The sequence below is a fragment of the Tuber melanosporum genome, assembly GCF_000151645.1.
Source record: "Tuber melanosporum whole genome shotgun sequence assembly, scaffold_45, strain Mel28".
Lineage (NCBI taxonomy): Eukaryota > Fungi > Ascomycota > Pezizomycetes > Pezizales > Tuberaceae > Tuber > Tuber melanosporum.
Genome location: NW_003299090.1, coordinates 6576 through 34470, shown reverse-complemented (window position 1 = coordinate 34470; position 27895 = coordinate 6576). Strand labels below are relative to the sequence as shown.

The 27895-nt window shown below is 49.5% G+C and overlaps 5 protein-coding genes; 4 read left to right on the top strand and 1 right to left on the bottom strand.

Moving 5' to 3' along the window:
• Nucleotides 1–7861: 7861 nt before the first annotated feature.
• GSTUM_00008323001 (uncharacterized protein) lies at nucleotides 7862–8776 on the bottom strand (the record flags this gene model as incomplete). XM_002839985.2 has 3 exons in its annotated part: nucleotides 7862–8025; nucleotides 8086–8192; nucleotides 8252–8776. The coding sequence occupies 3 exons, from the start codon at nucleotides 8774–8776 to the stop codon at nucleotides 7959–7961; spliced, it is 699 nt and encodes a 232-aa protein (XP_002840031.1). The 3' UTR covers nucleotides 7862–7958.
• A 1010-nt stretch (nucleotides 8777–9786) lies between these two features.
• GSTUM_00008322001 (uncharacterized protein) lies at nucleotides 9787–10711 on the top strand. XM_002839984.2 has 1 exon: nucleotides 9787–10711. Exon 1 carries the CDS (start codon nucleotides 9929–9931, stop codon nucleotides 10592–10594), a length of 666 nt encoding a protein of 221 aa, XP_002840030.1. The 5' UTR covers nucleotides 9787–9928; the 3' UTR covers nucleotides 10595–10711.
• A 946-nt stretch (nucleotides 10712–11657) lies between these two features.
• On the top strand, nucleotides 11658–13184 carry GSTUM_00008321001 (uncharacterized protein). XM_002839983.2 has 5 exons: nucleotides 11658–12261; nucleotides 12331–12501; nucleotides 12567–12771; nucleotides 12856–12925; nucleotides 13014–13184. Exons 1-5 carry the CDS (start codon nucleotides 11779–11781, stop codon nucleotides 13114–13116), a joined length of 1032 nt encoding a protein of 343 aa, XP_002840029.1. The 5' UTR covers nucleotides 11658–11778; the 3' UTR covers nucleotides 13117–13184.
• A 1058-nt stretch (nucleotides 13185–14242) lies between these two features.
• On the top strand, nucleotides 14243–15368 carry GSTUM_00008320001 (uncharacterized protein; the record flags this gene model as incomplete). The annotated part of the gene is made up of 3 exons (XM_002839982.1): nucleotides 14243–14498; nucleotides 14602–14801; nucleotides 14868–15368. 3 exons carry the CDS (start codon nucleotides 14243–14245, stop codon nucleotides 15366–15368), a joined length of 957 nt encoding a protein of 318 aa, XP_002840028.1.
• Nucleotides 15369–17053: 1685 nt separating this feature from the next.
• On the top strand, nucleotides 17054–18116 carry GSTUM_00008318001 (uncharacterized protein; the record flags this gene model as incomplete). XM_002839981.2 has 1 exon in its annotated part: nucleotides 17054–18116. One exon carries the CDS (start codon nucleotides 17054–17056, stop codon nucleotides 17237–17239), a length of 186 nt encoding a protein of 61 aa, XP_002840027.1. The 3' UTR covers nucleotides 17240–18116.
• Nucleotides 18117–27895: the final 9779 nt, after the last annotated feature.

Genomic DNA, 27895 nt, shown 5'->3' with positions numbered 1-27895 from the left:
GTGAGTACGGTCTGGGGAGTCACGCTGTGTATCGTGTACGATATAGTTGTCTACAAAGCACTGATCGAAGGACCATACCGTATTAGGGGAATAACGTTATATTCGCGTAAACGGGGCGGTATTTGGTGAAAAAAGAAGAATGGAAAGGAAAACAAATATCATACTGCTGTTTTCAGAGAAGTCTTTAGCTCATAGATATACACCTATCCGGGGACCCTGACTGCGAGCAGGCGTAAACCAGTGCCTCAGACGAACCGACGGTCCGGAAGCGAAAGAAACATCCAAAAATCCAGTTGAGGAATAAGTAAGGGGATATTTGGAGCAGCATGATTAGGCTTCCAGACCACAGTTGGACTCGTCTATATACGATAATATTATGATATAATATAAGGAAACTCGCGTCCCACAACGGATTCCCTAACCCTGCCAAAACACAACCATGACGAGGCCAATAGTCCCTGAGTCGAAGGCAATTACCATAATTCCCAGAAAGCCCAGAGGTCACTGTAGCTTCTAAAGCCGTCATGGCAGGCACATTTTGGCATTGAACCCAAACATTAGCCTTGGTGACATCACCAAAGACCGAACTCTCTTCTCTTATCAAGATTGGGAGGCGCTCACAGCCGCTTTCCCACATTTGTCAGATCTCGCTGGGGTCGCTTTGCTGGGAGGTTCCGAGCTGACATCTTTCCCAAGCGGTACCATGCTATACCCGGTTCTCGAGATTCCCTACGATAGGCTGAGTACTGTCAATAAAAACAAAATCTATGCATAATATATCACTCGGTTTACGGGATAAAGATCTTGGGAAGAATTGTGGTGCAATCAGGCTTCTTAATAGGATGTGCAAAGATCCCTGGATTTGCGGAAATTCTGCAAGAAGTTGAACCTCCAATTAGTAATGTTAATGTGTTGAGACAATTTTAGCTATCATACCAATCCGCATCTCGTGAGGGGCCACAATTCCCACTCCTACACGGGACCCATAGTGGGGCAAGTATCCTCAGAAATCTCATGGTAGGGGATAACACCACTATCTGTTTCGATCTCTGGAGACCGCTGGTGAGGGGTGGCAGGTATTAGCTCTTCCCAGAAGCGATCGGAGCATGTGAATGTGGGTGGTCCTTGGCTGGAAGTGTTTGGGGAGGTAGAATGACAAAGCTTGGCCCAGGTTATTAGTTGCGGTCAGTTGGCGGGCTGAGGTCTGAACTCTTCGCATAGGAGCGGGAGTGAATACTAGGCCAATATTATTCCGAAGCAGCAATATCCAGTTCCCCTCTTATTCCGCGTTGCTCATAGTCAGGGAAACCAAGTGTGACGGGAAACCAAGTGACTCAACTTTTTTTTCCTCTCCCAGGATAGGTTTCCATAATACAGGTTATCAACTACACATTACTCAATATTGTTGATATAATTAATTCTCAGTTACAAGATATTATGAACGAAAACCTGCAGTTGAAAATATATGAAGACGAGAGCTGATTGGAAAGAAAATTCAAGAAATATATAATACAGAAAGAAATAGACGGGAGTACGACTGGGAGTCATTGTGAGGATTTAGTTAGTATGGTTCCAGTATTAGCGGAATCACGGCATCCCGCTTCTCGCCGCTCACCGCTCTCAACAAAAGGTAAGAATTCTGGGCTATTATGTTTGCTTTACTACTTTCTTTTCCTTCTACCATTTCACGGAGTCCACATTCGTCGGCTGGTCGCCATATAAGAGCAAAAATCCGTTCCCTGCGGGGATAAGGGAGATGTTATTAGGGAGGCTAGCATTCGCTTAATTTCATTTCGACAAAAATTTAAATATAGGTATATATATCTTTGTCCTTCCCCTCTTGATCCAGGACATGAACCCACTCTTACACACATGCGGCACACAATTACCAGCAGGCCTCTTTTGCGCTTGCTCCCGCTACAAACAACTAGATATTATAAAGCCAGAACCATATGTCGAGACCGGCATTTCGACAGTCTTCCCTCACAGTGGGTTCATCTCACAATGGATCTGGGAGGGTGGAGATCACCCTCGAAAAATACAATTAGGGTACCGGCCACAAGGGCCGTGTTCGGATATTGTGATGTCCTGAGCTCCGCACCATCCCCCAACATTCAAATTCTATAACTCCTGTATTTGCTAGATTTTGGGTCACCGATGAAGTCACTTTGCCATTTGTCCTTCCAATCTCATTCCCGCACAAAGCAATACAAGTATCGTAAAGTCCGGAAACACACTCGGACGTCCACAGTTCCCCCCCCGCCCCCCACTTGGACAAAAGGGGAGAAGGGGGACACAGCGAAAATGTTCTCTCTTTAAGACCTCCGGTGGGTGAATAAATACAAAGAAAAATCCAACAGACCATCCTAGGAGGGCAACTCAGTCGTCCCCCCCCCTGGGATTCTCAACCATTCCAGTTTTTTTCTATAGCTCGTCAATACTTAGGACTGGTGCAAAGATGTAAATTTACTGTGTAATACTGTAGAATAAAGTCTATCACTTGTGCTCGTAGCGGGGAAGAAGCGCCGTAAAAAATAAAAAATAAAAAAACAGGGATTCAAAATTTATATGACAAAAAGGTCCCTGGATATCCGAATGGCCACTTGTATACAAATTCACTACCCCTGTTCACGGGTAACCGTTACTTCTTGCCTACTACGAGTACCCATATCGGTACTGTATGCCTGCGGGCCACCCTCCCCGGACCCGAGCCTGTCTGAGCCCTGGAAAAGGCCGCTTTCCCGCAATCTCGCCCGCGAGTCCTGGAAAAACGCCCCCTGGTCAGTCCGGCCATTCCGGTAGCCAGAGTCGAGTGGGGCTTGGGGGCTTCTAATCGCCATGAAGCCTAGGCGAGTACCAGCCACACAGCAAACCTGAACACTACTAACTAATCTGTAGAGCAATGATGTCGTTGGTGGTGTAAGGATTCGTAGTGATATCTAGGCTCAAATTTGGCGAAGCTGGGAAAAACGGAGAGTTTCGATAACCGAGGGACCAACACAGACCTTAAAACCCGCAGTTCTGGAGAAATGATCTCCGGAAATAATAATATGATAGTATTATTATATTATCACATCTCAGATGTAGCCTCCCAGAAGGTTTTTTCTTTCTTTCTTTCTTTCTTTTTTTGAAACAATTTAAACGAAGACCAGGGAGAAGGAAAGCGTGCTAGAGTGCCGGTGGGTGGTAGGATAGACATTAAACTCTCCCCGACCATCCATGGGGAACAAAAAGTCAGATATAGATTCTCCTGGAGCCTCCAAAACCACGACATCACGAGAAAAGATAAACCTTCAGAAGACGATCATGTCAGTCGAGATACGGTGGGATATTTATTGAAACACCTGCAAGATCCCCGCAACCCTCTCATTCACCTACGAGTCTACCCGGGGCGACTGCGCGCAGAAGCGCACAGTTTAAGCTCAAATAAGGGATTCAGGAGAAATGAAACAACGGCTCTGGCTGTCAGTAGGGTTTTTTGTTCCCCCCGGAGGGGGGGGGTCTTTGATATTCGGAACATTGAGATCTCGGTAAAGGGTTGTACGAGTATCATACAAGGAACCCAGATTTATTGAGATGATTCCTTTTTCTTTCTTTTCGTCTCCTTTCAATTTCTGAAAGTTGACAGCAGGCCGTGGTGGGTCTACACTCACCACCAACACAGCTTCTGTTATACCGTCAACTTTCTTAGCAACTATGTTACATGTACTAGCACGAGTACAGAGCAGGTAGGTCACAGTATGCTACAACCGAGGTAAGAAAAGTGCGAAACCTCCATCATCATTTCTCCAGGCTTGTGGTGGGGTATATTGATCTCGTATTCGCTTGTTATCCTATTAAGGACGAAGTTGAGGATAGTTATACGATAACAATAATTGGGGGGACAACGCCAAGACCAGGGAGTAGAGATGTGTCCATTCAATGAAATGCACTCAGATCTACGTTCGTAGATGAAAGTGCTGTATGATTGCTGACATACCAGTACATGTATCATACTCGAGCGCCGTACTCGTACAGTACGGTAGTCTACCCCTGAGACGACCAACCGATCACTCACCTACCAGCACGAGCACTATCACCATCACCCACGGCCTGCATCAAATGCCAAGATATAAAACGTCCCAGATGAGAGACCAGGATGTCAAACCCCTGTTCACCATCCGTCTTGGCAAAGCAACAAAGTGCGAGAAATCGAAATTACCATCCTTTCGCCAGCAGGGAAATACGTTCCCCAATCAATTCCCACCTCCAATATCCCACCTTCCCCCCCCAATCCCCCCCTCCAAGACACGGCTTCAGGGCCTCCCGGACTAACGATTCTCCTAACTGCTTAGCTGCGTTACAAGTGATTTACCATAAAAAGCGCACTTGCACTCGTTCGCTAGAAAGTACCCCTGCAGTAATTAGCTCTATTCTAATAATTACTGGACATGACTTAATCAGGGTACAAGCAGCAAGTACTAGCACTGAGTACAGTACTCGTACACCGTTCCACACGCAACAAACACCAATCAAGGTGGCGGAAAAAGTAACCATCACTTAACTAAAGCCATCCATCCCGGCCGACAGTCCATCCGACAGGTAAACCAACCGCCACGCCTAAATCCCAAGCAAAAGTTTAATTTCCACAACTTTTTCTTTCTTTTCTCTCTTCCACCGAGTACCGTTTGCTGGCTGGCCTGCTACTTGTAGCTTCGTGCCCATCGGGTATGTACCCCGTACGGATGAAGGCCCAACCGTGTACCCGCTCCCCTCCGATCCCCTACGGGGTCCATTCTGTGAGGGGGATATAAACCGATACTTTGCCCCTCCTTTTGTCTCCTCATCCCCAACAGGCATCAAGAAGGAAAGGAAGGAAGGAAGGAAGGAAGGAAAAGGAGGGTAATCGTCAACCAACGCGTCAACATCTTTCCTTTTACCAACAAAATGAAACTCACGATCTTTGCCCTCTTGTCTATTGCCTCCACCCTCGTTTCCGCTAGCGGTGGGCTCGCGTTGAGAGCTGGGAATTGTCCAGCTGCTGCGTCCAAGATTTGTGGGAGCGGGGCTGGTGGATTGAAGGATTGTTGTCCACAGGGCACGATCTGTACTGTTGTTGGGCGGAAGACTTACTGTTGTTTTCCTGGTAGGGTTTTCCCCCTTACTCTACCATTTCCCATCTCGTGGAGTCGTCTTTTTTTTTCCTTCTTCTCCAGGCGAGCCAGGCCGTTAATCATATTCAGGAGATGAAATGTGTTCTCAGGGCCGCATAACCACATGCGCAGTATCCAGTTGGGGCACAAATTCGACAGGATATTGTACTCCTCCTTCTTCTCCCCCTTCTACCGGTAGTACTGTTACAAATGTATGATTCTTCCTACATACCTACCCACCTGCCCATCGGCCGATGGCTAATCCCTCGCAGACTACCGCGGCCCCAACAAGCACTAGAACCGGCTACACCACTATAACAGCTATGCCAACGACGACGGGAATAGTAACGGACTCGGCACCGATACCGAATATCACAATGACAGGCGCCGCTGCAGGGCCCCCGGATTTCCACCGGGGTGTGAGCATTGGAGGCTGGCTTGGCGCTCTAGTGTTGGGGTATCTGGCTCTGTAAGCAGGGACGGGCTGGGTGAATGTGAATGAATGCATGGAGGATTTTAATTTGAGTCAATAGAGCTGTTACTATTACTTTTTACTTTACCTCCATACTCGAGCACATCTCCAGGGCCGCTGAAAGCTTGAAAATTCTGTGCCGTGCCCGTCAACTTCCGAGTTGAGGGTTAATAAGCCACTCTTCGCTAATGACTAAAATTTCGCGGATGTGCACAAATGTCACACTTCAGACCAAAGCCTAGACATGTGATCACACCCACGTTCACAATGGCTGAGGAATGCTGAGGGTGCCCTCCTTAGTCATCCATGCCTTAGAGACTGACAGGGGCGACACTATAATATATTATTATCACGGCTAAGGAGACAATTAATTATATCATCTAATTTGCGACTCCTTCCAAACTCGGTCGTTGTGAGATGAGAGATGCTGGTGCCCACAGATTTTGGAAGGAGAGCGGATGGGGGGAAAGTGACCCGTCGAGTGATTATATGTGTTGACTGAGACCAACGCGAGTGGGCCGTGGAAGAGTTGGGCGGGAAGTGGCTTACCGGTTGTTTGTATGATAGGGGGAGGGAGGGGGTCAAACAAGCATATAATAAAAGGGATTGGGGAGACTCGATATTTATTTCCGTCAAGATTTGGTGACAATCTTACGCCACCTGCCCTCCTAACACACACAAGTCCCTCCTCGATCGCCCCGAGACCACGTATTACTACTGTACGAGTACGGGTAGAGAGGGTTATCCTTTTCGATAGATGTATTGCATCGAAGGCCCGGCACACCCGATTCGTCAATTACACTTCCTCAAGATTGCCAGAGACAAGATGCAATGGACTGCCGGTGTGCTATGATACGATGGTGTACTGTACTGTACGAGTAGACCTCCTCTCGGGCCGTGATTCCTTTCATGCAATGTACAGTACAGTACCGCTTGCGCAGAAAGAGAGCAGTGGCGCGAAGACGGTTACACGTAGAGAAATATACTGTTTTGTTATATTTGCATACGGCAGCGGATATCAAACGAGGTGCTTTTTACCCCCGAGCGGAAAACAATCAATGCTCACTCACCGGTCCCGTCGCTCCGCTCCGCTCCCATCCCATCTCCCCACGCTGCGGGAATACTTGTACGGTACAGACGCCACATCTAACCGTACTACCCAAGTACTTCCAACAGGTAATTTCGAGTAAAAGTACCGGTATGGTATGTTAGAAGCCAACTCACGGTACGGTAGAAGAAACGCTCCGACCAGTTCATACTTGAACGCAACTTGACGAGGATTGGCCCCGGTCTGCCATGAAATAAATTTACCTGTACGAGTACTCGTACTGATCGATCGACGATTATTTCATTGCGCACACACACCCCCGTTTTTTCCCCTTCCTTTCCTTTCCTTTTCTTTCCTTTCTTTTTTCGTGGAATGGCGTTGCGCCACAATCCCTCCCTACTCGTCTCGTACACATCCATGGAGGTAGCCACTATTCATGAGACCATCGAGCAATAGTCTAATGAAGGGCTGTACGAGTACAGTACTGTACCTCAGGATAGAACTCCGTCTCTAAAAATGTCCCCTCCTTCAACCCGCTTGCTGTGCCATGCCATGCCATTTCGGCCGAGTGAGGGCTGCGGTATTTTTCATCCCTAGAGTTACATGCTGGCGTGCATTCAGCTACGAGAATGATTGTGCTTGTATCATACGCGCACGTGTAGTGTGCGGTACAGTACCGAACTAATTGGTCAAAAACAAAGTGTGCCTCAATTTACTCGTAGGCCAGCGAGATTTTGCGAGAAAGTTTCCCGAGAGAAAGAGAGAATCAGGTTCTGACCATCATTTGGTGCGGCGTCTCACTCCAAAGTTTTCACCCACCGGTAGTCGAGAGAGAGAGTTTCCAGTGTTCTAGAGGGTTGCTCTGGCTCGACTACTGGGCTGCTCTTCATTTGACCACTATAGCGCTATTTCTAGTTTAACCAGTTTATGAACGCGAGTACAAGTACTATACGCGAGTACGCTGCAATCACCGTTAAGTTAATCTAAAGTCGGGGTGCCTGCCTCTCCCACGTTATTCGTACCTCGGGATATGGTGGATCCATGCCAGTGAGGCGTTGGTCTTATCCTTATCCCTATCCCTACAGGTCTTAACTCAGGCATCACCCGGATCACCTTGCAACAGATAAATTAATCCCCGAGAGACGGCAAAAACACTCGGGCCAGATGCTCTCCTTTGTTCTTAGGACAAAGGAATGTCGTACCAGGGAATGTATAATGGTATAATTCAGGTATAAACCGTGCTATCTAGAGTCTATATAATGAACCAGGAGCTCGACGACAGATCTATATCATATCCTTGACGATTTTATTCCCCGGGTCTGAAGGTGCCGCCAAGGAGGAGTGCGGGCTCGTTGACGTTGTTGTGTGCATAACTGGTGGGTAGGTGGTCAGTTTTACCATGCATTGAGAATAGAGGGGGTGAAGGAGCATACGTAAGTGTGGCAATTCCACCAGGCTCAAGAACCATAGTCAAGGGAAAATCCAACGAGAATCCAAGCCAGCGCTTCGTGAAGGCCCTCAAATAGTGACCATGAGAAACCTAACGACCACCACCGCCAGGTTAGCCAGAGCCCACTAACCAATAGACGAAAAACCAACAATCAAGATGTCCACGTCCCCCCTCCCCGCCTCTATCCCACCTCCCTGAATACCACGGATCTCCTTAATAATCTCATCAATCCTCGCTTCAATCCCCTTGGGACTCTCCCCCTTCCCAATCCCAAACCCATCCACCGAGTCCTCGCACCCATCCTTCCAAATACTAAACCCCTCAACAACCAACCCTCTCCTCCTCCGGTCCGCCAGTATCTCCTTCGGCCTCAAGCCCTCATACCGTCCATAGCCCCATTCCCTCACCCGCTCGTCGAAAATCACCTCCGTAGCCCGGGTATCCGGAATGAGCAATTCGGCCGTGCGCCGCGCGCGGATCCGCGGGGAGATGTATATTTTCGTAAGGTTTGCGGGGTCGATGTGCTTCGAGGGGCCGATTAGGGCGGCGGAGGAGAGGGTAACTTGGGTTTCGCCGTGGGGGGTTAATGGTATCTCGCTTACGCCGGTGTGCTGGCCGGTTAGGGTCCAGGCGGTTTCGCCGTGGCGGGCAAGGAAGAGGCGAGGGGTTGGCATTGGGGATGGTGGGGTATCGGTGATGAAGCAATGCGGTGGAAGTTCAACGGGGGACGGGTTAGACTATGGCTTTCGATGATTTGAGTGGTTGGGGTTGCGTTGGCAGGAGGTGGGAGGGTTAGGGTTCTTGGGAGGGGTAAGTCTAGACGTCCCTTCGTATCCTATCGTACCGGTCGATATCACACCTTTTTCGAGCACATGGACTACTAGCAATAGCGCCGCTAACCTGCAATGTGCGGGGGGACAGCCTACAATCGCCTAAGGGCCCGTTTGGTTGATGGATTTCTCCATGCGTTGCGGCCCCTAGATGTTGCACGTAAAACCCGAGACGACCTCCAATCCATGGATATGAAAAATACTCTAGTAGCGGTACTGCACAAGTAGACTACCGTGCGACCGTCTGCTGTTTGGTTGTGAAATCTATTAGAAAAATAATTATCCCTAACTTTAGAGGTAATTTTTCACATGGATTCAGAGGACTCAAGCACAACACCACCAAATTACCCGCTTTTCAAGCACTGAGTTGCATGAATCAGGACCGGCCAATTTCACCGTCGCAGCCAAAAATCTTCCCCTTGTTTAGCGTCCTGAGGAAAAACAATCCATGGGTTGAAAATCTATGGGGAATATTCCATAGAATCTCAATCCGTGGATCGGCTGCAACAAGTAATCAGTAATCCAAGCAGGCCTAGTGTTGCGAAAAATTATTGGCTGGGTCATAGTGAAGATTAATGGCTTTTCCTATTTATCGTTGGATGTTCGTGTCGGGATATCCACCTTTGTACCAGGTGTATGGAAAGTGAAGAGATGGGGAAGAGTTAGCCAATGCTTGGCGCCAGATGCGGGCGGTGCAACCTTGGCCGATTTTTGGGCGAGTTGGGATCTGGGGAACTGCCGTAGCCTCATCTTTTGAAAGTTGGATGAGTCAAAAGCCAGCCTTATGATTTCTTACTCCCCAACACCTTATATTCCCCTCTATGCAATATGTTCTCCTGTAGGCTTCCTTACACGAACAAACCCCGCCATCCTGGAACACGAGGCTCGAGATTATTGAGCGGCTTCATCTTCAGGTAGTTGTTTAGACACGATTCGAGGTACACTTTAGCATACCACACAACTTCCCTCCTCCATTCCTCGCTTCACGAAGCCACAATGACTACCACCCTCTTCCCAACAACCTACCCAACCGGCAAATTCATCCTCGCCGCCTCAACCTGCACCTACCACATCCCCACCTCCTCCATCGTACTGGTGCACAAGCACCACTCCCCCTCAACCCCACGCACCTCCTGGGACTGGTTCCTCCCCCGCGGCCGCAAAGACATAAACGAGTCCATCCATGCCACCGCCATCCGCGAGACGAGCGAAGAATCCGGGTACACCCCCACGCTGCTCGCAACATCGCACAACACGCTACAGCCCGGCTCCGACGAGGAGCACGCAGAAGCATTCCACATGCAATTGATCCCGTACTTCAAACGCGCCGGGGTGTGCATGTATGTTGCGTTTTATTACCTGGCCACCATTGCGGACGTGGTGCGTGCGGAGGATTACGGCGACGGGTTCGATGGCCGGCACGAGGCTGGGTACGAGAGTGAGGTTGTGAAGATTGAGGAGGCAGTGGAGGTGCTGAGCGGGGGGAAGTATGTACTTAGGGACGGTGAGGTGTATGACATTGTCGAGAAGAGGATGGTGGGGGTGGACGGGGTTGTTGACAGGTTTTTTGAAGTGGGTGTTGTGGTCAGAGGGTGGAGGGAGGTCCAGAAGCATTTTGCGAAGGCCGGGGGGCAGGGGGTGCAGTTAGGAGACCACATTTAAAGACGTTAGCTTAGACTAGGGTAAAGGGGGTATGTCTTGATCATTATAACGATTTCTCCATCAATTGGAGACATGCGAGGCACCTAGTGCGGTTGGAATTAGGTAGTCTTAATATCCGATATCTATAATCCGGGCTCACCACTTGCAGTAATAATTCTCCCAAAAATATGATTCCGTGAGATGTATAAGTGGATTGTGGATGGTTGATGAGTAAAATACGGCGGACGGCCCTGTGATACGCGTCCCGAAAGGACCCCATCTACTCGAGTAGCCAGCTCGTCCCCGGCCGAAGCTCTTTCCGATTAACCACGAACTCGGCTCTCCTTTCCCCCCCCCCGACGACAAAGCTCCAATTAGCCACTAGGGAACCATACTACGGGCCACGCCCAGCCTACACTCCCTCAAACAGTCGACCAGTGTGTGAGCGAAAAGTTCAAAGCTGCAAAGCATCCCTATCGGAGCATACCGGTAGCGTGTTTTCGGGATTCAGCACGCCGGACCACATGCCGCAAATCACGGTTGGGTAGCGTGTAGTAATCATGTGCGGTCACTCGTAAAGATGACCATTGGCCACGGTTCCGTAGTGCCAAAGGCGGGTCCTGGGGAGATCCCTGGGTGGGTCCGCCAACTACGAGAGTTCGGGTCGTAAAGACCTGTTAGCAAATTTTAAAGGGTCGGAATTGACCTTATAATATAACTTACTCGTACAGTACACGCCAAGTGCTCCGAATAATATACCGATACGATGCAGGAGCTACGGTATTCGATTGGCGAAATGATGTCCGGGTCTTGCGATCCGAAAAGTGCTGTATTATCGAGTAGATGAGCGAATAATGAACACTGGAAGATACCGGTGCCAGAGCCGGATTACAGACATAGCGGGAATATTCGATAGCCCACAGAGCAACCGGCCTCAGTGACCACAAACCCCACCGTGTCGCACCCCTTTCCTCGCATTATCACACATTCTATCATCGTCATCGCCCGATGACACCCCCGAACCCTCGGTTAAGCCGCATCACACCACAAACCCAAGACCTTCCGCCGCGGGAAAAGCCGAACGAGCCATACCAATCCCCCGCAAATTCGTCCTTGCGGGGTTGTGGGGCCCATCATCGCGCCGGTACAAGTACCCTACGATACCAGCTCTCGCACGTCAATACCAAGATAACCGGTAATCCACAATGGCAAAAATCTACCGCCCAAACGACGCTTCGCTTTCACCGCTATCCTCAAAGACAATACTGTTCGCAGGATACGGAAACCAATCACGCTCCCAGGCTCTCAATCTCCGTGACACGTTCGCCTCAAACCCCGACGTCTCCGCGCCAAAGATATTAATCGCCAACCGCACGGATTCGTATCACGAGACTGCGATCGCGGATGGGTTTTCGGTGACCAGCTTCGCGGAGGGGGCGAAAGAGGCGGATGTGGTGTTCCTGCTTGTGCCGGATCAGGTTGCGCCTGCCCTATACAATTCAGAGATAGGGCCCAACCTGAGGACGGGTGCGTTGGTGGTCGTAGCGAGTGGGTTTAACGTCTTTTATAAAAGGTTGGAGGTTGAGGGTGTTGATGTTGGCATGGTTGCGCCGAGGATGATTGGTGCGGGTGTTAGGAGTAGGTTCCTGGAAGGGGGAGGGTTTCCGTGCTTTGTTTCTGTAGAGAATGTATGGTACTTCTTTCACTGTTGTTACCCCTTAACTTTGAAAAAGTGGGGCTAATAAGGGGTGCGATAGAATTTCAGTGGAAGGGCGCTGGAAATGATCTTGTCCCTTGCCTTGGGGATAGGAGGGTTAACGGCTGGTGCTGTCGAGTGCTCTGCTCGCGACGAGACGCTCATGGACCTATTCGCTGAGCAAGCGGTCTGGCCGAGTATTATCGTCGCATTTAGAGAGGCGTATTCCACTGTTCTCCACCATTCCGCTCCCCCTCCCCCTCCCCCTTCACCTCCCGCTTCGGCTAACCGTCATAGTTGAAAAAACTCGGCTGCTCCGACGAAGCGCTAGTTCACGAACTCTGGCTGAGCAAAGAGCCCGCAGAAGTATTCGAGAAATGCGCGGAGGACGGCTTCATCGCGCAACTAAAGTACCATAGCACCGTCAGTCAGTACGGCCAACTCAGCACCAGTCTAGGCATGGACGCTACCAAATTGCAAGAATTCTTCAAGAACGTTGCAGGTGCGTTGGGCATTTTTAGACGGGCAACCCACTGATTTTTGGTGGCGGTGACTTACGATTACCTGCATGAGTTTACTTGAGCAGAGAAGCGAATTCTGGGCGGTGAGTTTACGAAGGAGTTTATCGACATTGATAAGGAGGGGGGCGGAAATGGGTTCGTTTTTCTTTCCCTCCCTTCCATCATACCTGGGGTGCTATACTTTGGGCGAAAAGGCGCTTCTAACGAAACTCATGACGGATAGGATGGAGAGAAAGCTGGGAGGGTTATACGCAGCAGCGTCGACTTCGGAGCTGGCGGTTGGCGAGAAAAAGGTCAGGGAGAGAATGGGATTGGACAAAGTTTGATTAAAGCTTAATCTTCGCTGCCACGCCGAGCAAATTTATGAGTCAACAAATTCGATGCCATCCACTCATATCCGCTTACCGTGCCACATCGTAGCTTTGTGGCACTGTAACCCGACTCGTGATACCTTCTGATGTGAGTTTAAATTTACCAATGTAACGCTATTATAATAATGCGATGCACTGTGGCCATGAATCCTACCGTACGAGTACTGGAGTAAAGCACCCGCAACTATGGCACAGCCCCCGAGTGATCACCCGTGTTAATAGAAATACAAGTAGTATTGTTAGTGGCAATCTGATTCAGTGGAGAGGTGTGCCGCGGCCAATCACAACGCATCTCATGCCATCCCATACTGTAGATGATGACAGGGATTAACTTGGCCATCGATTGGGGAACCCTGACTTCACCCTCACACGGAGCCATGCACACACTTGTCGAAAGGATGAAACAGACTTGGCCAGGGCATGGTTATAAATTTTTTAGGATTCGGATTCGCGAATGGTATGATACCGCACTAATCCGACATCGATGATCCTCAATAATCGCAAAAAGTAAGAGAGAAAGGCTTGAAATTATTTGTCGTGCTTTTTTTCCCCTTTCCACGACCTTGTTTATTCGCCCCTTCAGAGTCTTGCAAAAACAGTGGGTGGGCATCTCATTCAACCAGTCAACCCCTGACATATATAGCGTTTTAATACATTCCAAGAAACCCAAGCGACAAATGCGGTCCCAACAAGCGAATAAGCTTAAACAATGGCGTAGTCCGGGGATATGTATTGGTCGAGAACAAGGGGTTTAATCTCAGCCCCGATTGCCTTTCTCTTCCCAATCATGCACTCGCTTGGTCACACAAAACACACACACACACCCTGTGCCTGAAAGATGAATGGAACGGGCGTAACGGGTTGGGTTTTACCTTTTTTTTTTTTTTTGGTCGGGTTTCCGCTTTATCCCGTTTTAGCTTTAGTGTGACTGGCTCTTGATTGAGCACGGTGCTATTGGCATCGTGGGTATATCTCTCCTTATTCCCCCCTGATATTCCGGGTCTTTTGAGCGTTTTCGGTTTCCTTTCAAACTACGACACGTTCTTTACTGTGTGATACTTGTACAGTACCCGCATTCACGATGCTCGCCTCGTCATCCTCTCTCCTTGTCTTGTTGACCCTCATTACCTCTTCCCTCACGGGCACTAGGGCGGAGCCAGTCCGTGCAAAACGCCTCCTGTTTCCCCGTCAGAACAGCTCGTTCGGAGGATGGGGTCTGAGGATGATCAACTGCCCCGCGGAAACTCAGAAATGCACTGGCAATAGTGGTTGTTGTCCGAAGGATATGGTCTGCGTAACGAGCAGTCTTATGGGAGCGTTGGCTTGCTGTCCTACGAGTATGCCTCCCTCCCTCCCCCCCTCCCTTCCTCGCACTCTCTGCCCTTCGGATCGGGAGGAAGGAGAGCGGGTAGGTTTGTCGGTGACTGACTTGGGAAACAGAGGAATCCTGCGCGGAGGTGATAAAGACACTCCCCGTCTGTCCGGACCCGAGCTGGACGCTCTGGCAGAACGAGGACCAGGAACCGTTCTGTTGTCTGCCCGGTCAATTCGGGTATCAGACCGCACCCGGCACGTTCGGCCCCGGGTCCAGTTGTGCCGACCCCGGGATGCCGGTTGCGGCGAGTTTGTTAGCTAAGAGTGTTTGTACCCCCTACGGTCTACCTTGCCCCTGAGAATCAGAACCTGACATGCGGTGGACGAAATAGTTGGCCCCCGCTCAAGGCAGCGGTTCAGCAACCGCCACCGGAACCGCCCGCAGCGGCGCAACGACCACGCGAGGCCGCTCACCAGCAACCGCCACCCCAGGCTCTTCGGAAGTGGACTCCGCCGGCGCCGCCAGCGAGACGGGGGGAGGGAACTCGTCACCGTCCACACCAACAGATTCTAGCAATACCGCCAATTCCGGACTATCCACCGGAGCCATCGCGGGAATCGGTGCTGGCGCGGCCATCGTCGGAATCGCCTTGATTGGGGGTGGGATTTGGTGGGGCTTCAAGAAGGGGCAACAGAAGGGGAGGGAGGGGAAGGTTGTTGTCGAGAACTTTGTGCCTGCACCGGAGTACACTGTTGGTGGGCATGGTGGTGGCGGTGGAGCTCCGGGCACTAGAGGGGTTATGGGTGTTGGTGCGCATGAGAAGCCCGCCGGGATGACGCAGGCTGCGGAGGTGTATGGTACGGCTGGGAGGAGGGTAGAGATGCAGGCTTGATCTTGACATCAACTCCTCCTTTTGATTTTTCCTTTCTATTTTGGTTCTTTACTTATTTATTTAGTGGCTTTACCTTATGGCTATGGGGAGATGTGTGTGTGTAACGTAGCGTTGAGAGCGGTTGAACGAGTGATCCTTGATGACTCCTTATATTTATACCATAACTAAATACAGTAATCAGAGATATTGGATGAAGTCCCCAGCCAGGTATCATATCTAGTCAAAGATGGCAAAAGCACACGTGACAACACCAGTCTCCTTACAGTCCTGTAAAATCAACCCGATATCTCTTTGCATCGGCAATCAACCCCTAACATGAATTGGCCAAAGGAAACGCCCCGTAACAAACCTACCTACCCACAGACACATTGACCGGATAAACGCCTTACAAGAATATACAGTACTAGTACACACACCCCGACGCCACTCCACCGAAAGCGTAGGCACCAGGCAAAGAGGAAAACACCACGCATGAATCCCCCGCCCTCATCCGCGCACTCCGGTCCATGAGCCATGGAACATACACGGCATCAACCAGGTGCCGGATGACAAATTCCCATGCAAAAGTGCTGCACTCATCCCGAGAATCTCGACCGCATGTTGGATGGGTGGGGAATTCCTGGTATCGTGCTATACTCGACGCTTCTCGGGGCTGTGCATAACCTACTGGCGCTACTGTACTATATAGCTCTTCCGAATCCCGATTCGATCCGATCCGCTCTCCTCTCCACAGGCTTTGCGCGGGATCGAAACATTCATACCGCGAACTCGGATATGAGTACTATATTCCGAACCCCACCCGGCCGATATCATAGTTCAGTTAAGGTTTTCAAACCCCCCCTACACCGGGATTTACCCGGAGCTCCTGCCCTTGCCCTCATCAGCGAGCGAGTGCGCACAATTATTCACAATCTCTTCGTAAAGCGCTAGAGCGTCTGCGCCAATTTCTTCTCCGAGGTTTGAGTGCTGTAGAGTCTGGCGGTTCGGGCTGAACTCGACGTTTTTCATTTTCATTTTTTTTTTCACAAAAGCTACGGTGTTTGCTGGAACTGGTGCTCATCTTGGTATCATAGAAACTGCCGTGTTGTGGGGCGGGGGAGTGGGGGACTTGACTGGATGGAACTCTTGTGTGATTGCCGGTCCGGAGTTGGGAATGCAGAGCTTGTTTGGTAGTGGCGGGAGGACCTCGGGGTGGGTGGGGGGTTATCCACTGGGTCTATAGCGTCTATGGAAAACTCGTGTTTTTAAGGGTTAGCGGGGGGGAGTAGCGGTATGTGAACGTCGGTGTTTATCCCATTGCACTGATGTGTATAGAATTGTGCTCTGGCAGGATACTTACGGAGCCACAGTTTAACGTTTCCCGGTGAAATACCGGTCCTCTTTCGTACTGGGTTCGTGGAGGGAGGGATGGATTCACGGAATGGTGGATTCGTGAGTGTGGCTTTTGATCACTGGGTGTGTCGGGGTGTAGTGGGGGTGTTGGGATCTTGCCCGCTGGCGATTGCTACAGTGCGGTACCGTAAGGTAATATAAGTGCTTACAAGGCCATCTCTTTAGATATCGAGGAAGAGGTGTTGATATACCGTACTCGTTGTCGCTCGGCAGGGAAATTGTTCCCTAGAGACCTTTGAAATACGGGGGGGCAAACCAGAAAGTGAACTCATCAAAGTAGGGTAACAAAAAAAATGCCTGTTACTGATCCCTCCTGTTCATCACCCGTCGGTTCCATGACCCCCTTGAAGACTCTGCCATCTGCCTACTTTCTCCCAAACCACTTCAAAACCCCCTTGGCCTTCCCTTCCTTTTCCTTCTTCTCCACCTCCACCTCCTTCACCTCTTCCACGTTTTCCCTCTCCTCCTTTGCTCGATAATCCTTCCTCGCACTCCCTTCCCACTTGGAATTCAAATCTCTGCGGTCAATCGCATTCGCAGGTCCCCCAACCGCCAGCACCTTCCCCTCCTTGCCAAACCCCCAGCTGCCCCTTCCGACCTCCATGTTTCTAACACGAGCCTTGCGGTCGCAAACCCGAAACAAAAGCCCAGCGGGAACACTTGCCAACTTTCCCACCATCCCCTCACACGCTTCCAAGCCTCTGTTAACCATCTCCGGCCCAAGCACAAACTTCATACCAACCTGCTCGTAATCCACCGCCGCGCCGCACATGATATCTCGACAACTCTGGTACGCTCTTCGGGCCGGGCCGAGGTCGCCAAAGTGGAGGTGTAGCGCCCCGAGCTGGTATTGTGCGACGGCGAGGTAGGGATCTATCGACGTGGCAGTGCGCAGGGAGGAGAGGGCTTCCCGTGGAGATGAAAGAAGGAGGTGGATTGCCGCAATATTGAAGTGGATTGTTGCGCAGGGGTGGGGGAAGAGAGCTAGATGCTCATTGTAGAGGTTTTGGGATGTTATGAGGTCGTAGGCGTCAAAGTGGGATTCCGCGAGGACAAGAAGGTTGAGAGAGGAGCGGGTTGGTGCTAATTGCTGGGGAAGTGGAGGTGAAGGAGTGGTGGAAGTTGAGGGGAAGTGAGGGTGTTTAATGTCGGTCATTTGATTTTGATCCTTATAATGCTTTGGGTGAGTGGAGAGGGTGGGTTTATGTGGTGAGGTAGAGGTTTTTTTTTTCGGTGTGGTGTTGTAGAGAAGTCTGATAGAGATCTCGGTGGTTACGTTTTGGGAATGATGTACTCAAATAGCATGTATCATACTATGAGAAGCTTCTATTAGGGTCACGCGCTCCTTTGAACCTATACTACCCAAAAGTCTACGGTCCCCAATAATCCCGAACTAAATAAGCACAATAACCTGCCATTCCAGCCAAAACTCCCTGGGAAGCGAGGGATCCTATGACCCGACCTCTCCCCCAGGTGCCCTTCCTCATAAACCCAAACTTACTATCAAACAATTAGCCCCCCGGTTGCCCCGTCACCGTTCTCAACCCCACACCCACAGGAAAAACTCACATCTGCGATACCTTTCCCACAAACAATGCCCCCAGGGCATAATTCACCAACCTTCGATTCCCCGCATTCAACTCCGCAAGCGCAGCGAGGATCATAGCCATTGGCACCGTCTCAAGGTAATTCCCCAAACACCTTCCTGCCGAGAATAGCGGGTCAGGGTTCTGCGGATCCTCACCGCGAGATATCTCGGTCTTTCCGAACTCTGTCTTTCCCAGTTCGGTTTTATTCATCGCCCCGAGTTCGTTCTGGCTCACGGCGACGTGGTCGCTAACGTATGTTTTTGTGCTGTGACGGACCAGCGCGACTCGTGTGGAGAGGAGGAATAGGTACGCACCAAATGGGAGGGTCTAGGCAGCTGTCGCGGCTGGAGAGGTCTGCTTTAGCTTTTGCTTAAAAGTATAGGGAGGGGGAGACTACGCGTCTGTGACAGGCGTACGGGGATGAGGCCAATTGTGTGCGCGTGGGATGCCATTGGGGATTGAGGTGGGCGGAAAGGGGATGGGTAAATGAGGGGAGAGAATTCTAGGGCGTTGGGCGCATATATGTGGTTTTCATACTGGTTTCCGTACAAATGAAGTTGAGCGCTGAGAATTGATATTGTCTCATGATTACCGGTGATGGACTGGGGTCACTACTATTCTTCCAAAAGTGGTTAGCGTCGTTAGAACTTGTGCTTTGCTCGTAGAATTCCATACTAAAATAAATTTTAGTATTATAGACTAGCCGTATGATACCCTACAGATTTGGATATCGTAGCGCAACTTGGGGTTCATTTGGGTAGTTGAGAATTCTTAAGCCGCAATAATGTCAAGCACTTCTGCGTGTTCGCAAGTGAAATCGCACATGTGCCCAACAGCCATTTTTGAAGACGTCACTAGCGCGGTAGAGAAGAGCCGCCTTGTCGGGAGACCCGGGGGACGGGGTTGTGGAGGGTGGGGTGGGCGGAGGTGGAGCTTGATATTGATGAGCCGGGAGCTCCACACACTATGTTCTGGAGAGGACGGTTGAGTATAAGAGTTAAGTCGACATTACAGCACCGTACAGCGGAGGAGTCTTGTGCATGGTGCAGGGCTTTAGCTGGGATATGCAAGCTGGACGAAATGAAATGCAGGACCACAATCAGCAGGAGAAGATGATCGAAAGCGAAAGCCTCAACCTGGATATTATACAAGCGCCGCCCCTCTGGAATGTTGCGACGGACGCCTTAGCCTCTGAAGGGGTGGGGGGGGGGGTTCCCCGGGGCTAGCTCTGGGCGAATTTCTTAGCCAGCAACTCTCCCTGGTTATGCGGGAGGGATGATAACATTAGGGAGGAGGAGGTTTCTTCTGCGCTCTTGGAGTTTTTCGAGAGGTGATGAGGGTATGCTGTCGGCAGTTTTGAGAGTCGGCGGAGGGGTGTATTCTGAGTTGGGCTTTTTTTATTTTATTTGGCCCATAGTGTAATCTCGATTATTTCGTGAACATCTTCAGGTCTTCGAAGGTGTTTATTTATATGACTAACTCCGCTTCATACTAATACTGACCATTCGTGATACAAACTTGGGCATGGCCCACAGAACCCGGATAAGAGGGGGAAACAGGGCTCTAGGATTGTAGGTGATGTTTTTTTGCGATATTCCTCCCTTATTTGTCGACCTCTTTTGTGTTTTGCCAAAATCATCATGTTAGTGATCAAGTTATCGCTCTGTCTTCTGCCGGCCTCGTCTGTTGTGGACGCAACGCACGGGGTGCTGTAGAATATCATACTCGATTTGACCACTGACCGGAAATGTCACTGGAAGGCACCATGGGTGTTTTTCCCGACACCCCCTCCCATGTTTAGTGCCTGAGCACGACTCCCGCTCTGTCATTTGACAGTGGTTCCGATTTTTCGGTTGGCGAAGGGAGGAAATGCTTCCGTAGATACTATACCGGTAACAAGTTGTTAGGGTGATAACTAGGATACGATACAGGTTGGTTCATTTTCTGCCGGGATATGCAGGCGTATAAACCCTAAACCGCGCGCGCCTCTGACTAGGAAGCTCCAATATTTCACCTCCGGGGTACGATAAGCGTAAAAGCTGCCCTAAAAAAAGTTGATAAAGGCGCTGGGTTAGGCGAGTGCTCTCAATATGCAAGCTACCGAAAACTACTCGTAGAGTACAGTACAAAGTGGACAATCTTTTGTCGGCTAAAAATTTACCTCACATTCGGGTAGTGGAGAACGGGGAACAAGCAGTAGCCATTGACACGAAATCCCGCGGGGCAACCATGTTTTATCCACTTCGTCCATCTTTCGGTGCGAAGTGGTAGGGGAAATCGAAAGTCTTATATAGTTGGTAGCCTGGTTGGGAGGGGGGGTAGTTCCTTTACAGAGAATTTTCTGGAGTTAAAAGATATATCATAATAGGTCGGATTTCGAATGGCGAATTGAACGCAGTCTGTTATTGTAGAAAGCGCCAGTTGGGATTAGGGTTCTGCTGGTTACACATACTCGTAGTGAGTTCAGGTCTTACACTGAAAAGGATGAAGCCAAGCGTTTAAAAATAACTTGAAATGGCGCCGCTCACTGGATTCGGCTCTAGTGTGATACTGTACTGTACCTACAAGTAAGTACTCGTAGGGGGCGGATAGTTGTCGCGTTGGATTTTCTCGCTGCGGTGCTGTTTGGGCAGATGCTCCAAGGAGGGCATTATGATGGACGAAAAGCTGGTTGGGTGACTGCCAAAATAGAGACAGGGAGATGGAGTGATTGTCTGCAGTGAGGTTAATATCCAACTACTCATATCTGCCCCTTTCCCCTTTTTCTTTTCCTACACTACTGGTACTGGGACAAATAATGTTGTGCATCGAGGTGTACTAGTACTTGTATCGAGCCAACTCCCGGCTTTAGCTCGGCTCAAAGTATATCTTGAATTTGCCTTGGAAGTGTATGATAAACCTTCTAGGCGATTGATTGTGTTTGGCCTGCTAGAGCTTTACAAGTAGTTGAATGATTTGGGATTATGGTGGCGATTAGAGAGTATCAAATTTGTTTTTGTGAATTCCGTGGATCGGATCGGCGGATCTGGTGGAGCAGCGGGGAGTTTTGTAGTGTGGTAGCTCGGACTGAAAGCACTGTCTCCCGAAGATGAGAGATACGATAGTGGCCTTGAAAAGTACAGGACATAAACTTGATAACGTAAATCTCCCGACCCATAGAAGACATCCAGGTCTATCACATGTTCTGGGATTAAAGTAACCCATGACTAGCAACCCCATCGGCCGGCCATTCTGTTCCTCCCCCGGTTTTTTTTCTTCCCTAGGCATCGTATTATATTTTCCGTAAAATGAAATAATTGAGCGTACTGTACATATCCAGTCAGGTCTCAGAGCATGGTAGCCCCTCTACCAGTGATAGAGGAGTCTGATGAATTCGCCTTGCTAAGTATTTTAGAGGGCAACGATTAAAGCAAATGAAATACGCCTTCGATCGGGAGGGGGCGACTTTTGGGAGGAGTGTGGAATTCCGTTTGTTCCCATCCGCTTGTCTAACTAAACGGTAGAAGACAGGAGTATTTTTTCTAAATAAATCAAGGCAAAAAACGTCCACACATATCCGCTACTGGACGTGCCTCCCATTCCCCTGCACCCGCAAGAATGGAGGAAAAGACATCATTCACAAAGACTCCCACGGTTCATAGCCTTCGTGCAGTCTCCTTGACTTTCCTGCTTTTGACCTTGTTTCCTGCGGCAGATGCATTCATCCAAGGAATATCTCCGAAACATTTGTCCAAACGATGAAATAGCTACCTGAGCATGCCGAGTAGCCTCCGTGATTTCTAGCGAACTATGGGGTCATCAGGTTCTATATTTTTGGATCTTCCTTATCGTACAATTCTCAGCAATTGAATGACCTTCCATAATCCCCTGGAGCCCTCGCGTTAACTCCGGGTCACCAGGCGTTGGAATGAAGCTTATCAGCGAAGGAGGTGTCAGATTTCAAATTGAAGGTTGTCACAGGAATCAGGATTTTTGTCCTCGACCAATTTTAACACTCGTAGCAATACAGATGGAAGCTGCCGCCCCGGGTGGTGGGTTAGCAGAAATGAGAGTTGGATGGTGGTGCACCACCTCCTGCCCCCACATGGTCCGAGTGAACCTTTTCAATACCATGCTCTTGGCGAAAAAACCTTCCGGATACCATTGACCGAGAAATATACTAGCATGGAAAAGGTGAAACCTTCGCACAGAACCACATCGGTCTGACCTCGCTTAATAGTAGTATGTTCTTGGTGATTTTTTGGGCCAAGAATCCTAAGAAAATTGCTAAAAAAAAAATTTAGAAAAATATTAGCAGGTCTCAAGTAGTTCTGGATTTTTTATAAGATTTTTTACAATATTTTTGGATTGTTTGAGGGGTAAAAGGACTGGGGAACTCTGTGCTAGAGTGAATATTTTGTTGATCGTTGCAATGTGAAACCTTGTGATGGTATGCTTTTGCCAAGAATAGTATTATAAAGGTACCCCCCCCGTTTTCCATGGTATTTGAAAGGTTTTCTCTGTGCTGGCAACTCCCATGCAAAGTGCCAAACTCGGGGGGGTCTAGGGCGGTCAAACGTGAGGATTCCTATGCGGGATGAATAATTGGATTATCGGTATCCGAGCATTTGAGGTAAGAGCAGAAAAGCGCATACTCGAGTGTGCATGCAGATGCGGCCAAGAAGACATGGGTGAATTGATTTGACAGAAATTTTGTCTGCGGGAATGGGGTAAAAAATATCGTATCTCCGTTTACCACGACGATTAAGGCTACAAGTATGTTCTCATCTTAGCTTTTCAGTGTTTCCTGACCCACAACCTCATTCCTTGGGCGGTCTGAAACAGTAAATTCATTGCCAGGCAGGCTGACTCTCTCCTGTGGTTATTCGAACTCTGTGAACTGCTGCCAATACTTAAGCTCACCAAGAGTGCTGGGTCGTTTGGGCATCGGAGATGCCGAAAATTAGATTTCCTCGCCAAGTCTAGCTAAATTACTCCCTGTATTGTATTGTCTTGGCGAACCTGGTAATGTATTGTATCATACTGTTTTAAGACAGTGGATGGTAGCCCTGCCGTTGAGAGCATGGTTACAAAGAGAGGTAGGCTGGGCAGGCAGCTCGTCAGGGAATTCAGCACTGGGGTCAAGGAAGAGGTTTTCGGGTGCCCTGTTTCGGATGGATCTGACAGATTTGTTGGGGTGGGGCAAGGTTAGGCGCGCCGCAAGTCATTGAGCTGAAAAAACTTGCATAAAGTGCATTCAGCCCCCGGGCTGAATGCCTCCACTCGAGCATTTGGGTCTTCTGAAATTTGCAGGCACTTCAGAAAGGGAGTGTCCTGGAACGTCAAGAAACTCGGACTCCCCATCCTGCAAAGGCGATAGTACCTCTGCTTGTGCTCGAGTATTGACAGTATTTGAGGAACTTGAGCTTCCCAGAATTAAAAATTATATTCTGCATGGCTGTGTGGAATGCCAAGGTGTGGAAATTGATCTTTGGGGTGCGAAGATGTACCAGTACTCTAATCGAGTATGATTCTGTCCTGGGGCGGTATCTGCCGGCCGGTTGGAAGGTTAGCTTCAGCGGGTTTCATATAACTTATTTGTAGCCGACCACAGGGCATCGCCGAGTCGGCATACATCCATACAGTATTAGGCCCAAGAGGCAAGCTAACTCCACACCTCCGTATACCATACTTGTACCCCGCAGTACCGTACATCTTGGAAGTACCACTAGCAGGTGCAGATACAGCATCAATGACTGGTTGGGATTGGTAGCTCTATTGTGACGCACACAAATCGGTTTGGGGCCTTGAAAGAGGGTAGTTTCTAACCGATCTGACCCTTCAGTTTCTTCTATGCTTCCTCACCCTGCTGAAAACTATCTCTACTTGTGCCAAGAAACATATCTGACTCCCACGACGACAAAACACGAGTTCTCGCACCTCAAGGACCCGTCCCTAAGATGAGCAATCCAGAATTAAGCATCCCTTTGTAAGTCATTTCTTCACCCCAATGGTATTCCCCGAGATTGTCGCATTTGCTGGCTGTTCAAATCGTTGATGCAACCACCCTTCTAGGTCGGCAGCCACCACCAGTGTTCAAGGCGACTTTAGCAACAATCGTGGTTCTCATAATAGACTCAACTCTGATAACATCACAAACATTCACTATGGCGGCGCGAACTTGTCCTCGGGCTATCCCGAAATTTTGCAATGCCTATACACGTCTGGATACCAGTCTCATAAAGACCAGGTTCGACAGCCAGTTGGTGGAACGTGCATTTGGGTTACAGAAAACCCAAAGTATAAGGAGTGGTTGGGGAAAACAACACCCAGTCTCCTCTGGCTATCGGCGGACCCAGGATGCGGGAAATCCGTTATCGCTTCATTCCTCGTGGACCATCTGAAAAGCGGAACGGGTGCCATCGTTTGCTATTTTTTCTTTAAGGACGGCAATGAAGAACAGAGAAGGGCAACATTTGCTCTTTGCGCAATCCTACATCAGCTTTTTTCGCAGAGAAAATATCTCTATAAATATGCTGTAGAAGCGTTGAGGGCAAAAGGGAAGAAATTTACGGAGGAGGTGGACACATTGTGGAATATCCTTGTTACGGCGGTGGCTTCGGGGGGGTGCGGCGAAGTAATTTGTGTGGTGGATGGCCTGGATGAGTGCGAGGATGTGACTCTTTCTCAGCTTATCCGTCGCATCTCCCTTCTCCCTGAATCGCAGACCTCTGATATTCCTTTGAAATTTCTGGTCACAAGCCGCCCGTACTATAGAATCGAGAGAGATCTTGGCTCACCCCCACGGACGATCCGATTGAGGGGGGAGGATGAGATCAGCGCCATTACGACTGACGTTCTTCTTGTTATAAACGATGGGATTAGGGGCCTAGAGTCATTTTGGGGACAACCTGGGGAGCTTGGATATTTGAGAAATCTACTCGAATCCTCCGCCGATCGGACATTCCTCTGGGTTTCTCTTGTTCTCGAGGTTTTGAAGGATAGTGTGGACCAGTCGCGGGAGGTGCTTAGCGGCATTGTCTCCAATGCTCCGCGCGATCTACCGGAACTATATACCAAGATCCTGGATAAAAACACAGAGCCCGACACAGCACGACGAATCCTACATATAGTGGTAGCAGCAGCAAGGCCTCTAACACTCCAGGAAATGCATATCGCATTCAAAATTAGGCCAGACCACAAAACAAGCAAGGACATCGGGGATCTTCCGGGTGGATTTGATAGGACAGTGAAAAATTTGTGCGGGTTTTTCGTGCGAGTTGTTGATTCGAAGGTCCACCTCGTTCACCAGACCGCGAGGGAGTTCTTGATTAAGGGACGATTATCGGGTCAAGGAAACTGGCAGTACACCCTGTGTTCCGAAGAGTCTAACTTTATATTGGCTAACATATGCATCTCATATCTATTACTGGACGACTTTGAAACCGACCCATTAGCGATAAATTCTCCATATAGGGGGAGAGACTCTGAATATGCTGCTTATGTACGGAAACATGGCTTTCTGGATTACGCCGCGAGCAATTGGGCAGGCCATTTCCGGGAATCGGGGACGCAGCAGATGGAGTTATTCGAGATCACGCGGCAGATTTGTAAAGGTGGATCAAGAAGATTTCTGACCTGGCTTAAGGTGTACTGGGGAACAAACCGACGGTATCGTCCATTTCCTAGTGGTTTTACGCATTTGATGAGCGCCACGTGGCTAGGGCAGCAGACAGTAGTTGAGCGATTATTGGATGACGGCGGGGATATGAATGCTCGATCCAAACAATACGGCACGGCAGTGAACGTAGCAGCACTCCAGAAAGATGAGATTATAACCAGAATGCTGGTTGAGAGGAACATCAAAGCCTATATACGGGGGAAAGAGTACAACATCTTGCAGGTACGTAGGGCTCCGGGCTTGGACTATCTAGTGCACGACTGATAAAAAATTTGCGTTGTCTTTTAGACGGTGTGTCAGTTTAGAGCTATTAGAGGGAGATAGAGCTGATTCAGAACCTGTGTCGCATTGCAGAAGGTAAGCAGAAGTCCCTTATCTTGATGCCTTACATCGGTGTATTTCTGATGCCAGAGATTTGGGGGATACAGAGAGTAAGTGAGCTGTGCTGGGGATGTTGGGCAACCGCCACGGCTAACCCTGGATTCCCTCGGAGCGTAGAGCGTAAGTTAGAATTTCGAATATTATGGAATAAGAGAATAAGGTGGGCTGACTTGCGGGGAGATATAGGAGGTAGGAGACTTAGTAAACAGCGCAATTGAAGAAACCGATGCCTAATTGTGGGATGCGGAGGTGCCACAGCTTGTACGTTACTGTGCCAAGAGGATTTGTGGGACCGGGGAAAGGCTGACGATAGCTCGTGGGGTATGGCAGGAGGTAAGTGGATAAGGTTAACAATAATTCTGGAAGGAGAGAATTGCTGACCTTCCGCTCGCTGGGAGCCGTAGGAGGTAAATGAATGGAATCAACCGTGACTCGGGGAAGGGGGGGATTGCTGACCTGTGGCTTGCCGAACGTTGCAGATTGTTAGGGAGCAAAACAAGCCAGATTCTGAGTTGGGAAGGTTGCTGACCTCAGGAATGCTGAGCGCTGTAGATTGTGGGTGAACACAAGCAACTGTGATTCGGGGAGATGGGAAAATGCTGACCTTTGCTGGGATGGGTGTTTCAGAATGTAAGTAGGAGCAGCCATAGTTCTGGGATGAGAGAATTGTTGACATCTGACTCTATCGTATGACAGCCGGTACGCTAACAGGATCACCCATAGTTCTGGTACGAGACAATTGCTGACCTCTAGCTCCCGGAGTGCTGTAGCGAGTAAGTGGGCAGATCGGCGGCGGATTGGGGACGAGAGAATTTCTGACCTTTGGTTGTTGGATTGTTGTAGGGTGTAAGTAGAGAGGTTAGGCCGCGATTTTGGGGCGACGGCGGTTACTGACCTCTGGTCCTTGGTGCTTTATAGCTTGTAAGTGAACAGGATACCACATTTCTGGGATAAGGTAGTTTCTAACCTCAGGCTCATTGAGCGATGCAGTTGGTAAGTCAACAGGAACGGTCATGGGCCTGGGGCAGGAAGATCGCTGACATCAGGTTCGCCGTGGGTCATAGCTTGTGAGTGAATAGAGTCGGTGGCAATTCTGGGACTGGACAATTGCTGACCGGAGTCTCCCGGAGTGTTGTAGCGAGTAAGTGAAGAGGATCAAGCATGGGTCGGGGGGGAGAAAATTACTGACATCTGGCACCCTTACTGTTGTAGGGTGTATGTAAAGGGTTCAGCCACCCATCTTGCACGAGGGGAATTTCTGACCTCTTGCTTTCTGAGCGACATAGGGTGTAGGTCAAGAGGATTAGCAGCTGTTTGGCAGGAGACGATTACTGACTTCTGACTCTCGGAGGCTTATAGTCGGTAAGTGGAGATGACCTTCGGCTCTGGCACGGGACAATTTCTGACCTCTGGCTCTCTGGGTGCTTTAGGGTGTAAGCGAAGAGCATGAGCCCCGCTTTAGGGACAAGGCAGTTGCTGATATCTGGTTTACTGTTTGTTGTAGG

What these genes read in the sequence shown, in the direction of transcription:
- GSTUM_00008322001 (XM_002839984.2), top strand. Translation starts at nt 9,929, where the DNA reads ATGACTACCACCCTCTTCCCAACAACCTACCCAACCGGCAAATTCATC.
- GSTUM_00008321001 (XM_002839983.2), top strand. Translation starts at nt 11,779, where the DNA reads ATGGCAAAAATCTACCGCCCAAACGACGCTTCGCTTTCACCGCTATCC. An exon ending in GCTTTGTTTCTGTAGAGAAT is followed by an intron (nt 12,262 to 12,330) that starts GTATGGTACTTC and finishes GGGGTGCGATAG; the next exon opens with AATTTCAGTGGAAGGGCGCT. An exon ending in ATTCTTCAAGAACGTTGCAG is followed by an intron (nt 12,772 to 12,855) that starts GTGCGTTGGGCA and finishes TTACTTGAGCAG; the next exon opens with AGAAGCGAATTCTGGGCGGT.